This window comes from Oryza sativa, chromosome 9 (assembly GCF_034140825.1).
Source record: "Oryza sativa Japonica Group chromosome 9, ASM3414082v1".
NCBI lineage: Eukaryota > Viridiplantae > Streptophyta > Magnoliopsida > Poales > Poaceae > Oryza > Oryza sativa.
The window spans coordinates 21577175-21595000 of NC_089043.1; the positions used below are offsets into that span (position 1 = coordinate 21577175).

Sequence of the window (17826 nt, forward strand, 5' to 3'; positions counted from 1 at the left end):
GATCCTCCCTCGTGATCTCCACTTCCCGCTCACTCACCACCACCGCGGGACAAGCTACTCCGGCAGGCATGGTGACGTGACCCGCTGCAACTACGTACGCGCACTGCACCCCACCCACCCCTCCTCTCATCGCATTGGGCCAGGCCAGCCGGCGCAGGGTAGCACCGACGTGCTCGCCGGCTCCGCATCATTGCTGCTGTCATCGGCCATTTGCTGCGACAGCTTGCCCCGCCAGAGGTGTGTGATGACGACAAAGGCGAAGGCACGGGTGTTGGGGCTACGGCCTGTCCTCACCGCTCAACACCCGGCGAGATAGGGAGAGAGAGAGGTGATGAGGCCCTAACATATGATGCCCATGCTGACTCAGTATAGTTGACTTGGGTCAAATTACTTGTCGGTCAAAACCACCTGCTAAACTGTTATGGGACTTGCCTCCCATCGCACAGGTTTTGACATTTAAAGAACCCGTTGTATTTGATATTTTGGTAAGGACGAAAATTAAATTTGCTGTCAAGTTAAGGGACCTATAATGAACTTATTCGTAGCTTTATAACGGGGTCCATCGCGACCGTACGACGGCCCATCACTTCCATCCTCCATCCCCAATCCTTCCGCAATGTCCAATCTTTACTGGAACTGAACATTTCGTCGCACCGCACAATTGGTGCGCTGCGAGAGTGCCAGGCAAGCTCATGGAAATGCCCAGATGTGACGCCGATCTGCAGGGACAGGACAGGAGTAAACTATGACGCGACGTACCGATCTTTACACAGATATTTTAGCTCTGGCCGTAATTGTACTACTGCAGCATGCATTGTCACCCAGATACTGACAGAGCGTCCCTGCGTCCGTTCGCCCCGGCAACACCCTTTTGGCACACCAACCCAGAGCTGTGCGTGGTGTGATTTGTACGGTTTTCTCTCGTTAATCAGTACGACCCCTACATACTGTCATACTGTGATGGATTAGTTAACTTAGCTAGTGCACCGGAAGATCTCTCAACCACATGCTTAAAATCTTTGTTGCAGCGGCAATCAATTAAGCATGTAGACTTGCAGATAAGTTTCTCTCCTTGCGCATGTATGGAGTGCACGTAATTGGGCCACTACGGCCTCAGACCAAAACGTGAACGATGACGGCCTACGAAGTAGCTGCATGGAGCGGGGCCACAGCAAGATTCGGATCAAGATGCTGCTTAGGACGGCCAGGACGACTGAATAACGGCAGAGAGACGGACACTTTATATTCTTTCGTTGCCTAACAGCAGTTGGTCCCATCACTGTGACTATATATTTGACAGCCGTTCGTGACTTCGTGCTATAGTACGGATGTTTGGACAGATGAAACAACAGTATCCCCCTCGGATTCTAGCAGCAACGAGCCAACGACGGACGGAACGCCGCTTGTCAACGAGCAAGAGACAAGGGGCTCTGCGTTAATTCAGGCTAGCTAGTCTTGGAGATCAGCGAAACGGGGGCCCATGGTGAAGAGCGTGCTGTACGCAGTTTACGAATTTTTTTTATTTATAATTTTTTTTATTAAAAGTTTTACAAAAATAATTTTCCATTTTGAAAATTGACGGAAGTAGTCGCCTACCGCCCTCTGGGAGGGCGATTTTTAAAAATCGCCCTCCCAGAGGGCGGCGAAAATGACGTGGCAGGCGGCCGTTCGCTCTCGGGCGACGGCCGTCAACGAAATTTGCAGGCGGCCCCCTTGCCGCCCTCCGCGAGGGCGATTTTGTACTGTGCGGGGGGCCGCCTGCAAATGGGCGGCGAGGGGGGGCATGGAAATTTGCAGGCGGCCCCCTTGCCGCCCTCCGCGAGGGCAATTTTGTACTGTGCGGGGGGCCGCCTGCAAATGGGCGGCGAGGGGGCATGGAATTTTGCAGGCGGCCCCCTTGCCGCCCTGGGGGAGGGCGATTTTGTACTGTGCTCTATATTTTTGTATAAATATCAATAGTTATCAAATCTTTTTATATTGAAAACTATACAAGATTAAAATCTCCAAGACTGGTAAAATACAATTTTATTATTTTTTAGGGCATATTTGGATTGTTACCGTACAAATATTTTATTAATTTTTAGGACATATTTGGATTGTTAGTGCCAAATTTTTCTTCACGACCAAATATTTGGTAAGGTAAAATTGCATTTGATCATATTTGGTTTGCTGCAAAAATGTAAAATTGTAGTGAAGAATGTTCTACATAATCTCAAATCTAGATTACGTATTACCAATGAATAGGCTTCCATTATCGTGTGTTGTGTGCTAGTGGGAAAGAAGATATGAAGAGGTTGCCTTCAGATTGTCAATTATATAGCGTCGTTTTCACTGCAATATATGTGAACTCAATGAGATACATTATTCATTAGATGTGACAAGACGATCACGCGTGGGCGTGATTCACTTTATGTAAACAGGCAGCGCCGAAAGTTGATAGTGATAACTCGAGCTGCCGCTTTTCATGTGTGCTGTTGTGGACTGTGCGCGCTACTGGATCTGACACTACCGTGCAGCGCCGAAAGTGTGTTGTCGTGAGCATAAGTTGTTCTAGCACCATATGAATGAAAAGAACTATGTAGACGAGACAAACACAAGTAGTACTGCAGTAGTAATAGCAAAAGTAGTACTGCTTTACAAGTTTGTAAGCCAAAAGAAACGGTCACATAAGGACTGAAGAGGTAGAACACTACTGACGAGGCCTCTTACCCCTGTCCCTCCTACCCTGCGCCCTAATGTGCCCGTGGGAGTACGTGAGTCGGTCCGGGGGTACGGCACGGCCAACCCGTCCTGCCTGTACAGGTGTGACCTCTGGCTGCTCCTGAGTGTGCGCCTCTGGAGCTCCTCCAAGCTGAGAGGAGCCTAGTACGTCGTGGTGGTCTGCACCGTGCAAGTCGTCGTCGTAGAACTGGCTAGTAGGACCAGTCCTACCAGCGTGAGACGAAGAGGCCCCAGTACCGAAGATCCCGGCTGCAAATCCTGCTGGACAAGGACCATCAGTTTCATACAGGTATTTAACAGTATTAATAAAAAGTAAAGTACCGTGTGGGCGAGGGATCGACGCTCCGTGAGAGGAAGAGCTGGCGAACGCGCCCGAAGAGGTGGCGAACGCCCCTGCGGAGCTCGTGGAAGCGCCGGTCGTGCCTGCGAACGCGCTCGAAGGCAGACGAGGTCCTGCGATGAGGAAACGTGCAGTTAAAACATGGTGACATAATCGTGCAAAAGCTGAAACAAAAATGAACTAATATCTGGGCTGAACTGTACCGTGCGAAACCGGTGCTGTAGGTCGCACTGCTCCGAAGCTAAGGGCGTTCGAAGGCAAACGAGGTCCTGCGAGGATGGAACATCAAGTTACGACGGGGTGATGTTTTCGTACAAAAACAGAAACAAAACTTAAGAAACCTCTGGGCTGAGCAGTACCGTGCGAAATAGCTGCCGTAGGTCGAGGTCCTGCTCCGACGGTAGGCGCGCGAGGCCGTGGTTGTACCGGACCAGCTGGAGGTACGACGTCCACGGCGCTGCGACAGGAGAAGACGCGCATGACCGCACGCATCTTCTCCTGCATCCGGTCGAAGGTCGTCCTCTACTCAACGTCAGTCAAGTACAAACCTCTGTTCAACCTCACTTGGACTGCGGTGATATCGGCACTGATATCCCGTGCGGCATCAGCCTATGCAAGATGGAAATAACAAATTCAGTAGTTGTCCTATATTATGCAAGATAAATGAAATAATTGTAAGAACTAATACAAGTTGGACGTACCGCCACGAAGTAGTCTCGGTCACGGTGCGTGGGATACGCGTCCGTGACAGCGGCAACGTGCGGCTCTGGGGCGTCTGGAGTGAAGGTCACACGCGCACGAGTGCGAGGAAGGTACCAGCGAAGGTACTCACGGTAGTTCTCCTCCGTGTGTGGGAAGAGCTCGTTGATCACCTCCTCTAGTTTGGCGTCGACCCTTTTTCACCCTTAACTTAGATGGATCTGGAATATAAAAAACTTGGGCACTCAGCGTTGTGTAAGATCCTGAGATCCCGAACCCATATATCTCCTCACTCCATGTATGAAAGATTGCTTCTTTCCTGAAATAATTTGAGACGTACACATTGGGAGATATGCCACAATCACCGGCAGCAGCAAGAACGTGTGAGCAAGGAAGGTGATGAAGCTTCGGCTTCATACAACTGCAGGTACATCCACCATCCGCCTTCAAGACACATTCCTGCACGGCTTGCTTGCGATAGATACCACGCCTGCTCCTATCAACACACATTATTTCATACCGATGCACTTGTGTGCCTTGAGCAACAACTCGATGTCTCCGTGCCTTTTTGATTTTATCTTCCATGTACTTTGTCACTACGTTGCCAAACACTATGTTGTTATCGGCCATGGACGGACCAATTTTCTTGTATCGATCCCTAAAGTACGCTTGCGTGCCGTGAAGGATGAATTCAACAATAGCAACCAATGGAAGTACCCGAACTCCTCGCATTACCCAGTTGTACACCTCTGCCAAATTGGTTGTCATTATGCCATACCGAGATCCATCGGTGTCGAACAATAGAGACCACTTCTCCTTAGGCTCATTCTCAATCCACTGAGTGAAATTTCTGATGGACGACCCTGACCTCCTTCTCATTGTTGGTGGGTCATCATGTAATGCACCAAGAGGTATGGGAGGCTCGTCACCTTCAACTAGTGGTCTGCGAGATTGCTCATCTGTTTGCTTCGTTGTCAACTCATCCAACTTGTCCCACAACTCATTAAATTTCTTCTCTTGGTTCTGTGCACAGAGCCTCTTAAAGAGCTCCATAAGATGCTTGTTCTTGAATTGCTTGTAGAAATTTGCACCCATGTGACGCATGCACCACCGACTCCGAACATCAGGCCACTTAGCTGGAAGTCCCTTCTCATCCCAACCGTTCTGCAAGTAGTCAATAGCCCGCAACATACCCGCATGACGATCATGTATAAGGCAAACGTTGGGCCTCATACGCACCACTGCAATGTGCACTCTCTCTAGGAACCAGTACCAGCTTTCAGTGTTCTCACTCTCTACAAATGCAAAAGCCATAGGTAGAACCTGGTTGTTCCCATCACACCCAATTGCTGTCAATATCTGACCTCGGTATTTACCTGTCATAAAAGTTCCATCTATGCATAGAACAGGTCGACAATGCACAAAAGCATTGATGCAAGCACCCAATGAGAAAAAGGCTCTTTGCAGCACACTCTTTGTTCGATCATCAACCGATGTAAATGTATGTAGGTCATAGTACGTATTATTATTCCTCTGAGCAATGGTGGCTAACAAACGAGGCAAATTATCATAAGAAGCTTCAAATGTGCCATACCTCATCTCAATGATCTTTTGTTTGGCTCTCCAGGCCTTTGCATAGCTTATGGTGTACTTGAATTTGTTCTCGATGTGCCTAATAATTGATTTTGGTTCAAAGCCAATGTTACCAACAACACTGCTGTACATCTCACTTGCCACAAAAGCTGAAGTGATGTTTCGGTGATACTTCTCCACCCCTTGTAAGTAGCACTTGTGCTCGGTCACAATGCTAACTTTCCAATAATCATTCCATTTACCCTTATATGCATGGACACGCCACGGACAATCTTCCTTCATGCACCTCACTTCATACACATAATTTGTTGACTTGACCACCCTAAACTCTCTCTGCAAGGAAACTGCCCAATGCTTCACCGCCTCCTTCATCTCATCCTTATGAGCATACCTTGCACCCTCAATTACCTCATTCTCCTTATACTCCCAGGGTACATGATCACCCTCTGATATAACAAGTCCAGAGAAGTCCTCATTTGCCCAATCAGTGGCCATTACATCACCTTCCTCATCGGATGATGCGTCGTCGTCCACTTCCTCATTATCCGAATCTTCCCTCTCCATTTCATCAACAATTATACCGACTCTCTCCCCCTCATCCGCCATGCCCATAGCCTGCTCCTCCCTTGGTTGATTTTCCTCATTTTGCATCGATGGTCCAACAACATCCCCTGCATTGATAGGACCCTCTACATCTTCGGTTTGCATTGAAACATTTATATCTTTCTCTTGTACCGACACAAATATAACGAGGGGCCATGACCGTTCAAAAGCCATTTCCACATACCGTCTCCAAGCATCAGTGCTGTCCATCGGCATTAGTTCCCAAAAATAACCTTCTGTTGCACGACTCACTACAACTGACACTGACATTGTGTAGACTTCTTGGTCTATTCTAAATCCTCTCAACAACCAACTATAAATTGACTGAAATGTTCTCTCCGCAGGCCTATCGATGCCCTTAGATGTCATTACAAAATCTGACAGATCAACACCATCTGGACCAAATCTAATATTTCCTTCACCGTGAACTATCTGAAATGTGACCTTACTTGACATTGTGCCTGATGAAAACAATAACTGCGTTAACCTCGCATTTCTGTACTACGCCCTAAGTTACATTCTCTACAATATTGTTCTCTAAATTTCTAAAATTACGTTACATTCTCCAGATCAAACTAAACTACATCTTACAATTAACACTACTGTCTATGTCTCAATTCATACTATTATATTCTATGCTCTGGATCTACACATATGTGCTGTGTGCTACAGATGTGCTAAAATATATGGAACTAAAACTAAAACGCAACATATATACTCAAACATAACATATTAGTACAAATGCAAAAGATGTATGGGAGCATACCTGTGATGAATTGAGCGAACCAGCAGGGCTTCGCCGCTCCCCTTCTGCTGCCCTCCCCTCTCTCTCTTTCGTTTTTTTTGGATTTTTAGTGAATATAATGAAATTTCACAGAGGAGGGACTGGGCTTTATAGGGGGAGAGGCAAAAATCGCCCTCCCCCAGGGCGGCAAGGGGGCCGCCTGCAAAATTCCATGCCCCCTCGCCGCCCATTTGCAGGCGGCCCCCCCCACAGTACAAAATCGCCCTAGCGGAGGGCGGCAAGGGGGCCGCCTGCAAAATTCCATACCCCCCCTCGCCGCCCATTTGCAGGCGGCCCCCCGCACAGTATAAAATCGCCCTAGCGGAGGGCGGCAAGGGGGCCACCTGCAAATTTCGTTGACGGCCGTCGCCCGAGAGCGAACGGCCGTCTGCCACGTCATATTTGCCGCCCTCTGAGAGGGCGATTTTTAAAAATCGCCCTCCCAGAGGGCGGTAGGCGACTACTTCCGTCAATTTTCAAAATGGAAAATTATTTTTGTAAAACTTTTAATAAAAAAAATTATAAATAAAAAAAATTCCGCAGTTTACATGGTTCGAGAGATTCGCCGTGTCCTGATCCTTGTAAACAAAACACCCTCGCCAATCGTAACAGTACTCTAAAAACAAGCGACCTAACCGGACTCTAAAACCGATCTTTTAGTATGACTAGTGTGAAAAATTAATCGTACTGCAGTTCATACTTTCGGAGCGGATATATTTCATGGGGGGTCCTTCAATTCAGACGTTGAACAGTTCAACTAGGTTGACGAAGAGGCTAAATAGGAGTTCTTTTTTTTTTCAGTTTATGCAAAAGTGTTCCGCTGGATCGTCCCGCTTTGATGACATTTCGATTGGTTCGATATCTCCGAGTGGGGGCTTCAGGCAAATGATCATCATCACCATCTAATAATGTCTTCATCTCACGTACTGAACCACCAGCCAGACAAATCCAGCACCGGCGAACCTGCCTTGCACGGCAGCCTTGGGCACGGAGCCCTCCCAACCAAAAGAGACCAACCAGGTGGATCCGCCCCCAAAAGCTCATACACAGCCGAGCTGTGACCGAATCATATCACACACACCTGCTGCCACACACGGACGCTGTCCTGCCTGGTCACCGGTGGTGAGTGGCTACCCATCTGCAGCCACACGAGGCCCCTCCATCATTTGGCCGGCACGTGCACGCCCTGGCATGCAGGCTGCAGCTCAGGGAAACGGAACAGCGCGAGGCGAAAGCGAAATTAAAACCACAGGCGTCCGTACGGCGGCGAAGCAGAGCGGAGGCTTCGCCTTTTCGGTACGCGACGTGCGTGCGTGCGTGCAGCGGCAGGCGAAGCAGAGGCAGCCGTTTTCCGCTGGCTCCGCCTGTCGCGTTGCCGTGTCGTGTCCTCGAGCCGCGCGCGGCCACCGTATCGGCGCCGCACGCCGCGCCGAGATCGTGTCCCCTCCTCGGTGTTGTCGAGCCACCCTCGCTCGCGCTTTCCAGCGGCACGGCGTCGTCACCAACCGGTCATCAGGATCGGATCGGAAGCTCCCGCTGCCGGTGAGAGCGACGGTCGAGTTGCCTCCGCCCGTGCGATGGGGTCAGGATCCCAGCGACGATCGCGTGGCCGGCGTACCAAGGTGCACACGCGCTTTACAGCGCCGCCGAGGCGTACGTGCTCGTGACACGAAATTATATGATCCGCGCCCGTACAAATCACGGTGGTTCGTTAGCAAAAGCAGACTTGCCTTGCCGAGCCGGCACCCGGCAGGAGAAATATTGCCGGCACGGGTGATCTGGTACTGTCCGGCCGGTGCTTCATGACCGCAGGCTGATGCGTACAATTCCAGATTTCCCAGCCCGATTGATAACATCAACAACTGACAGAAAACTCCCATCAAGGCGATTAAGCACGGGCGTTACTACTAAGATCAGATCGATCGATGGGGATTAATTAACTGCAGGAATTATTTCGTGGTCCATCTGGGACAGTTAAATTCTTTCGCATAGAGCTGGTACACAGTACCCCTGGCGATCAAGCGGGAGGCGTACTTGCCATTTTGCCAACTGCTGCAGCAGTGCAGCCTCACGCACGGACGCGTACATGCGCATCGGATGCTTCTAATAACCGAGCCGCGAACGCCGCGAATCAATGCGTTCGTGCTAGCAACCGTACTGCCGTGTGCCGCGTCGCATGGAGTGAGTTTGTGTTGACACTTGACACTCGCTACAGCTGTGGCCGTGCAGCTCGATCGGCGTGCGGCGTACGTGGTCCTGTGGATCGCCACCGTGACGGCTATAATTTCGCACGTCTCGTGCAGGGTTAATTTGTACGTGTCCGCGGCTGGCCGCGAAGAATCCCAAGGACTGTAGTAGTGGTGGCAATTGTAGTATTGTACTCTGTTCGGCGTGTGCTTCACACAGAGTCATGGACTTGAAGCGAAACTGCCAAATTGCCGCATTATTTACAGCCGGATTATACTGCTTCGAGACCCTCGATCATCTTGTCTCTGGTGTTAAGAAAACCAAGCACGTTAATACTTCAATTTAAGAACTAGTACTAGTGTAGTAGTAGTACTACTAATACTGAAGGACCACAAGAGAATGTGGTTTCTGAATGGACTTTGAGATAAACTAGTACTGCAAGATTTGTCATTTGTCACTTGCTGCTGGAGTCGGAATAGTGGCCCGTTCTGATTAGGTCCACCAAACTATTAATCGATCCGCGTCCGTCGTAGCAGTGGTTGCAGCTAGCGATGCGTTTCTTTCTTGGGCAACAGCAGGTGCTGGTGGACAAGCTAGTCAAGTGTCCAGGGCGACGACAGGGGTAATTAGTCCTGATCCTGTCTGCAGAAAGGCACACGAAGTCTATTTATTAAAACCATGTCCCATAGTAAGATGAGAAGATCGCATCTCCACGGGCAAGAAAATTCGTCACAGGTTCTTGGGCGAGGTCGGATCAATCGCAGATCTCACCAGTTTCTGGGCTGCGCGAGCATTTGAGTATACTATAATTAAGGAGACAAGGAACCAACGGACCATCTGTTTCATGAACGTGTGTTGATTACGGTTGCCAGCTAGGAGTAGCAGCAGCAGCAGCAGCAAACAGGAGTGTAAGATCTGAGATGCAACCACGAAAGTGAAAGACCTTGACAGGACGACAACGACGTCTAAAAATGTTTCGCCACATTAGACCCTGCAACAACGGTAAACTCGCATGATTATCTTTTTTGTGGGGTGTGATGTACTGGTTCTGAGTGAATTCTACTGGAGGCGGCTGTGTGTCCGCAGCTGGTGTCAAAGTCCTGTACATATTTCATGGCTTTCTAGAGAGAGTTAGTTCATCATCACACAGGACGTCAGTCGTCAGGACCACATCGACGTGCATGTCGGGCAGGCGCACGGGAATGGCCGAGCGCCAACCGCGACGCAAGCCATGCCCGCTTTTACCTCCCGGCGCGCGGTGACCACGCCGGCGCATTGATGGGTGGATGGATCCCAAAGCTAGCTGCCGGTCACAAGCAAAGCGGCAAGAGGGCGCGCGAGGCGCCAGCCTAGCTTGCTCGCGTACGACGCCGACGCCTCTCCACAGGGTAAAGTGAAGTCACAGCAGCAGCACAGGCTCCCCGCCACCGCTAGCGCGCGCGTGAGCTGCTTCAACTTGCACCGGTGGTGGACCGTGGATCAGGCAGCGGACAAAGCCTCTCTTTTTGGCGAGCACGTACACCGTGGCGCAAGGAAAGGAAAGGAAAGGGACACCATCCCTCACACACAACCGAGGGCGTGCGTGCGATGCTTGCATGGCCATGGGGCCAACTGCCCCTAGCCAATGTTCGTTTCCCTTCTGCTTAAGAAAAGTTGGTGTGTGTTATAGTACAGCCTAAATTAAGAGCCACGAAGATTAATTAGTTCGCAAAGCCATGGGGGGCAACTTAAGGAAAGGGATAGCAGAGAATGTTAGGAGTAGTATCGATTCATTGATTGAGAGGCGATTGCCGATTGGGATATGCTCAGTACTCAAGGAAAACATGCTGCAGTATGAAACGTGGCTCAAACTCCTCCCCGTTTGGTCAACTAAATCCAAGGGATTAAACCGCAGTGGTCACTAACGTTCTGAACTCTGAAGCATAAGAATCTTCTAACATCGCCGTTTGGATTTGAGGAAGGTTCGCCAATTGCAGGATCCGGCAATTCTTTTCGACATACTGTCTCGCAAGAGTAGCAGCATGCCAGCATACATGCATCAGCACCCACCCACCGAGACCGCTAAAGATTGGACAACACTAACGGTATCCAAGTAACCAACACATGCACACCCAAAAGAGAGAGATATCCATGGAGAAAAGTGAGAGGAGAAGGTGTGTTCAACTAAGTGTTAATTTAATCCGGCAATATGCAGTTTTCATTTCTGGGAGACCGTGTCTTACAATTAACGGTTCATTGTGCACATGAACACATCTTAATTTACTTGTGTATTCATGCACACGAACATGGGCTAGTTTACTTTTCACTTGACATAAGTGTTGTTTAATTCCTCCTATGCGGGGAAAAAAACGCAGAGACGAGGAAGAAACGGCAGGGCCCCACATGTTCGGCCGGTGCCCGGTGAGGTCACGGCCTCGCCACCGCTTGCGCGAGGCGCTGGACCTTGGCGGCGATCTCCGGCGGTATCTGCACGGCTGGCCGCGGCTGCTCCTTTCGCCGACGGAGGTCAAGCCCGAACGCATCCGAGACGTCCTCGGAGGTCCACCCTGCTCGCCGGAGTGAGTCCGAGCACCGGTCCGTTTTTAGGAACAGCGCGTCGAGCACCGCGTCGGCGTCGGCTGGGGGTGCCTCCTCGCCGTCGAACAGTCCGGAGGCGGTGACCTCGACCATCTCGTCGACCTCTCTGTCCCTCCAGCCACCTTTCTTGAGCACCGATCCGAGCTTGTCGAGGTAGTTGTCGACCCAGAGCGGGGTCGACCTCGGAGGTGGCGAAGGGCAGCCTGAGGAGGACGACGATGAGGAGGCGGTGGAGGCTTCCGAGGATGATGAGACGCGGCGGCGTCGGTCGGAGGCCGCGTCGCTCCAGAACTCGATCCAGCGCAGCGCCTGGCCGCCGCAGACGGCGTCGAGGCTGCGTCGCGTGTGCGGCGTGCAAATGCCGGAGGAGGGCGTCGCCGACGGGGAGGACACGTCCAGCGGCTGGAACGAGGACTCGCGGGTGAAGAAATGGAGGATGTCGAGGCCGCAGCAGAGCACGCGGTCGTCGGTGATGAAGAACACGGGGTTCCCGGCGAGACAGGGGCGGCAGGGAAGGTAGCACCGGTCGAACAGCGGCACGAGCAGCGGCGCGCGCCTGATGGCGGACCGCGCTAACCGCCGCGCTCGGTCGGGGTCCGACGGCCTCCGCCCCCAGCACCGCGGCCACAGCGCACCCTTCGCGATCTGCAGCGACGCCGCCGCGATGGGCAGGTCGAACGCCGCGCGGAGCCACGCCCGGCCGCGCCAGTCCGGGAACCCAGCCCCCGACGGGAGCCCCATCGCCAGCACGGCGCGGAGGTCAGGCGGGAACGTGAACCCCATCTCCGCCTCCACGCGGGCGAACTCCGCGTCGGAGAGCCCGGGAAGAACGACCACCCCGGTCTTCCGAAGATGCGACAGCACGGCCGCCGCCACGCCGTCAAAAGAGTGCAACCCGTGGCGCGGCGACGCCGACGCCGACGGTGGCCCCGCGGCGGCGCGCGTGGACAGGCGTCGCAGCCCCGCCGCGTGCGCCGCCGGGTGGGCGAGCCCGGCCATCCTGCTGTCCACGTCCACCATTACAGCCGCCTCAACGGCGCTCTTCGTAACCTCCCTCTGCTTGACAACGAGAGCGAGGAGTCGTCTCTGTGAGAGGCGAAGAAAACGGCGGCGTTGCTCGCTGCTCGGAGAGAGAGGGAGAGAGAGACGGGGAGATGGGCGGAGAGGTGGGGCGAGGCGAGCGTTATATAGCAGGAAGCCGTGGCCGCGCGTCGGGCGGAGGGGGATCAGGGGAGGGAGCGAGCGTACGACAAATCTGGGCCCTACGCCCGTGGGCTTTGGCCCCACTGCAGCTCATGCGGGCGCTGGGCCGCCGAAGGCGACGCGAGGCAACCGTGCGGCTCCAGTTTGGCTCGCTCTGCCGCGCTTTTGCCATGTAAAAACGGCCTTTGTTTATTTTCACAGCCGTAATTTTTTATTTTTTTTCTTAAAAAACACGATATAAAAGCTTATAACATAGTGTACTCACCCCTTATAAATACACACACGCACATCGTACCTATATGAATATCTCCAGAAGACTGGGTTACTATATCTTAATTCATTAAGTCTCCACGGACGTCCTTTTATTGATGGGTATATCGTCCATTACTGCAAAAAAAAAAATTAGCCATAAATACAAATACCCGTGTCAAGTTTAAGACTTAAACTTGGATGGGCTGATTCCACTTTAAGAAACCTAATCAATTGAGTCACGTTCAATTTGCACAGCTGGAAATTGTTAGGCATAAATTCTAAACTTCCAGCTGTTTACATGCACAACGAATTCCTCCTTCCATCCGGGTCAATCATCCTGAAAAATCAAAAAATTTTGCTGGCCGATGATTAGAGAACTGTAGACCGAATGACTCTAGGCTACTATGGCTGATGATGGAGTATCATCATTTACATATCGATTGTGACGAGGAGCGGGGGCCAAGGACACCTGTGTTCATAAATCAAAAACCCAGAAACCAGAGTCCTGTACATGTGGATCAGTGGATAGGACTTCATGATCGATGTGCCAAGGTCAGGGCAAGGGGAATGCTTGCTAAGTTGGCAGCAGTGGTGGCATCTTAAAAAAATTCAATCATGCTGCAATGGAAATAGAAAAATCCACCTGCTTGCCATGATTTTGGTCTCCCAGGGACTACGCACCGGTTGATGGGTTCACTAGAGCGGGGTGCATACAACGCTGGCCACCGCATTATTTTTGCAGGTTTGGGATCCCTACCCACTGTACGGTCATGTGTACATTGTACGTACGTACGCCATTGAGAATTTTGAGATTGCTCGCAGTTTCTTGGAAATGTTGACTTGAGATGTTGTCATTTGGGAAGTCCTGATATGCCTAGTGGGTGGGTACAGGCGTACATCCGTACGTTAATTTGGACTTATGGCTTGCTAATTCTCTCCCTGATATCCCTGCGGCCGGTGGTGGAGAAGGGAACCTCGCGCGTCGCTGGTTGAGGAGAGGAGAGGGGGGTGCAGCGGGCATGTGCTGGCCATCCTACCAGGCTTGTTTTACTTTGTTTTGGTCGAATTTAGTTTAATACAGATACGCAAGTTTGAGCTAATGGGTACATATATAATGAAAATAGTTAAGCTATAGCTAAACTTTTTTTTAACCGAGTTCCTTGACACATGTAGCTCCGTTCTTGTTTGTTATTCCCATGATCCCTTCACACGGATTTAGATTAGGAGACATAGTGCGGACTAGACGTCCTTCCTTTGGCAAGCAACTGGTTTGCACTCAGTCAGATCTAGCATCCACGTAACAAGAGGTGGCCAGATCTGACTGTCATGAGCTCAAGAGAAGGATGGGTTGTTCCCCCACAGCGACGAGTCCCCGACGATTGGTAACGTCCTCCCCTTATAAGGTGTCTAGAAGGAGGCTAGATCCGACCTACATGAGCTTGGAGGTGGCCATATTTGGCTGCCACGAGGTCAGGGACCCGCTCGACATTCACGCCGCTCACTCCGCCTGCCTTCCTCAATCTCCACCTCGCCATGGGCCATTGACCGTCGTGTGTCCAGGGACGGCCAGATCCACGAGTTGGGGGAGATGGGGGGGGGGGAGGAGGTTGCGCTTGACGGCGGACTTTACTCATGACAAACAACAATGGTAATGGGTGCCTTCCTTTTGACGTTCTCATTGTGCTCTTGTATTTTTGTTACAAATTTCACTAGAACGGATACCCTCATCTCAATCGGGCGGTAAGCCCCATCTCAATCGAGCATGGCGTCCGTCACAGGTTAGAAGTCACTGATGTGAAGAGCTATCTCAATCGGGCAAACGGCCGTCACGGATGATTCTATCTCAATCGGGCCCTAAGTAAAGCCCGTCATCGATAGCTTTGACCCAGACAACCAGTCAAACTATAGCCCAGATGACCTATCTCAATCGGGCCACAACTAGCGCCCGTCACAGATGACCCTTATCTGTGACGGGCATTAACTATAGCCCGTCACAGATGAGTCATTTGTGACGGGCATTAACTTATGCTAGAGTTAATGCCCGTCACAGATGAGTATATTCCAAAAATAAATAAATTTTATTTTTTGGCTAGCTCTCACTTGTGTGCACCCACGCAGGAAGTTCAAACTTCCCGATCGGTCACCCATCGCGAAATTGCTCTAGACCAAGCACACTTAACGTCAAAGTTCTTTAGATATTGGCTTCCAGAAAAGTAATTGTAACATGTTGGTATGAGTATTCTATTAATACTATTATGCCCTAGGCCAGGATATCAAATTGGGGTTATTAAATGATTTCAAATGGAAAAGTCACCAAAACCAAAGTTGTAGAACTCATCGAGGTGCAAAATTTTTATTTTGGTCATTTCTCCATCTGACTCTATTTAAACAATTTGAAATTTGAAATTCAAAGTTTGAAAAGTTCAAATAGAATTTTAGATCAGTGAACGACTTCAACTGAAAAAGTCATCAACAACAAAGTTGTATAACTCATCAAAATCTATAACTTTTATTTTGGTCATTTTTCTATATAACATTTTTTGAACCGTTTGAATTTGAATTTGAAAATATGACAACTTCAAACAACATTTTCAAATACTAAATGATATCAACTGAAAAAGTCATCAACAACAAAGTTGAATAACTCATCAAGATCTAAAACTTTTATTTTGGTCATTTCTTCATACGACAAAGTGATAGTAACATTGTTCACAAAATTGACATCTCTTATCTGGTTTTTTATAAACTATAACACATATATGTAAAATTTGTGAATAATATTACTAACATTTCGTCAGATGAAGAAATAACAAAAATAAAAGTTTTAGATCTTGATGAGTTATTCAACTTTGTTGTTGATGACTTTTTCAATTGAAATTATTTAGTATTTGAAAATGTTGTTTGAAGTTGTCATATTTTTAAATTTAAATTCAAACTGTTCAAAAAAATGTTATATTGAAAAATGACCAAACTAAAAGTTGTAAATATTGATAAGTTATACAACTTTGTTGTTGACATTTTTTCCATTTGAAATCATCTACTACCCGTAAAATTATTTTGCTATAGTCAACTTACAAATATAAACATTTCATATGAAAAATGGAAAAATAGTCATCAGTGACGAGCTTTAGTTAATGCCCGATAGAGATTAAGTATATAGCCCGTCACTGATGAGTCATCTGTGACGGGCCTAGTTGTTATCTCAAACGGGCCTCAAGTTGGTGCACGTCACAGATGATGGTCATCTGTGATCATCTGTGACGGGCCACAACTTTAGGCCCGTTTGAGATATGGAATGTTATCTCAATCGGGTCTAAAGTTGTGGCCCGTCACTGATAGGTGTCATCCGTGACGGGTTTAAGTTTTATACCCATCTAACATGTCTGTGCGACCATATCTCAATCGGGCACTTTTCGGCCGATTGAGACGACTTCCTTGTGACGGCCCGCTATTTCTAAGCATATTAGAGCCCGTCACAGATAGAAGGATATGTACTAGTAGTGTTGATTTTGTTCTTGGATGTTCATTGATTTTGTTCGTGCATGTTGATTATGTGGATATCGATCGATCTAGGGGGACGATGGAGGCCAATGCATTGAACTGTTTTTTCTATTTGTGAAATCTCAAAAATGCCTGATGACTCCTCCTGAGAGGTTCCAATGGATGCTCTGTACTAGTGATTGTGTTGCAAAACTGGTTAGCGCTTGCCAATGGTACCCAAAGCCGTATGAACAAGTGTTCGGAGTAGAAGAGATATGCTTTTTTTTTTTTTGAACAGACGTAGAAGAGATATGCTGGCCTGCTATGTCACCTGCCGCGGTCATCTCATCAAATCGAAGTGACCACCAACCTAGCCTGATTCACCACGGCTGCACAAAACTTAGTGCTCGCCAGTGACGACCGTTTTCAGAAGAGACAAGAAATCTATTGTCTTTTGCCATTGGATGCATTCCGGTGGGGTCAGGCTAATCTAAACCCAACCAAATTGACGTGAGGTCGCGAAATCTTCGCGGTCGCCGCATTCCTACTCGATCTGGGGATGCCTTGCGAGTCACTCGTGCCCCAATTCTGTGGCCCATCAGTCTATCACCCATGCAGTGACATTCCTTGGAGATTACTTGTTGCAATTGCCTCCAGAACCATTATTAGTATAGACATCTTGCTATCTCGTGTAATCTCATAAAGACCGACTTCCGTTTTTTTCCGCATGTCCTTTACTACGATGCCGTCAGAGAACAAGTTCTTTTTTTAAACATACTAGACAAACAAGTGATTATGACAAATCAAGGGATAAACACTAGTACCAAAAAGATCTAATAAACGTTTTATAAATGGGCTCAAATCACTGTGCTTCTGGCTGGCTTGATGATTGAAGTCTCCATCTTTGTCTCATGTTATCCAGTTAATATCACTATGATCAGTGGCGAATTTAACGTGGGGGCGGGGGGTCTTGAGACCCCACTACTGTCACTGAAACCATAGAGACCCCCTAAGTCCCCTCTAAAAATTATTTGCATAGATCTATAAGATATGAGGGCTGAAGGCTTTCCTAGTTTATTTAACTCCACTATTATTTTGTTCTGAATCCGTCCCTGATTATGATGCTTTGGTTGTAGGTTGATGTCACGGCGTGTGAAATGGCTAGTGGTGTAGTACTGCCTAGTAGCAACACGGCTCTCAAAATCGTAACTTAATTGACAATTGGAAACCCCATCAATTAGCGCTCGACAGTGACACTGTGACAAGGCCAGACTGCGGCTGCTATATGCATGTGAAAAACTGCAGTGCGGGGTGCAGACTCACTGCAGCAAAAGACAGTGTCATGCTTTGCTTATTACTGCTACTGTACACACTGATTCTTGCTGTG

The 17826-nt window shown here is 49.2% G+C and overlaps 1 protein-coding gene and 1 long non-coding RNA gene across 3 annotated transcripts; both read right to left on the reverse strand.

Annotated features, from left to right (window-relative positions):
* Positions 1-2585: 2585 nt before the first annotated feature.
* On the reverse strand, positions 2586-3326 carry LOC136351913 (uncharacterized). 2 transcript variants are annotated; one of them, XR_010735200.1, is made up of 3 exons: positions 3265-3326; positions 3043-3174; positions 2586-2979 (listed from the first exon to the last, which is right to left on the reverse strand). It is a non-coding gene; the product is annotated as an uncharacterized lncRNA (long non-coding RNA). The 2 variants fall into 2 exon arrangements; XR_010735201.1 differs by having other exon boundaries at positions 2934-2982.
* Positions 3327-11097: 7771 nt separating this feature from the next.
* Positions 11098-12674, reverse strand: LOC4347258 (uncharacterized). Its single transcript, XM_015756372.3, has one exon. It carries the CDS (start codon positions 12522-12524, stop codon positions 11334-11336), a length of 1191 nt encoding a protein of 396 aa, XP_015611858.1. The 5' UTR covers positions 12525-12674; the 3' UTR covers positions 11098-11333.
* Between the last annotated feature and the right edge of the window lie 5152 nt (positions 12675-17826).

What these genes read in the sequence shown, in the direction of transcription:
- LOC4347258 (XM_015756372.3), bottom strand. Translation starts at nt 12,524, where the DNA reads ATGGTGGACGTGGACAGCAGGATGGCCGGGCTCGCCCACCCGGCGGCG.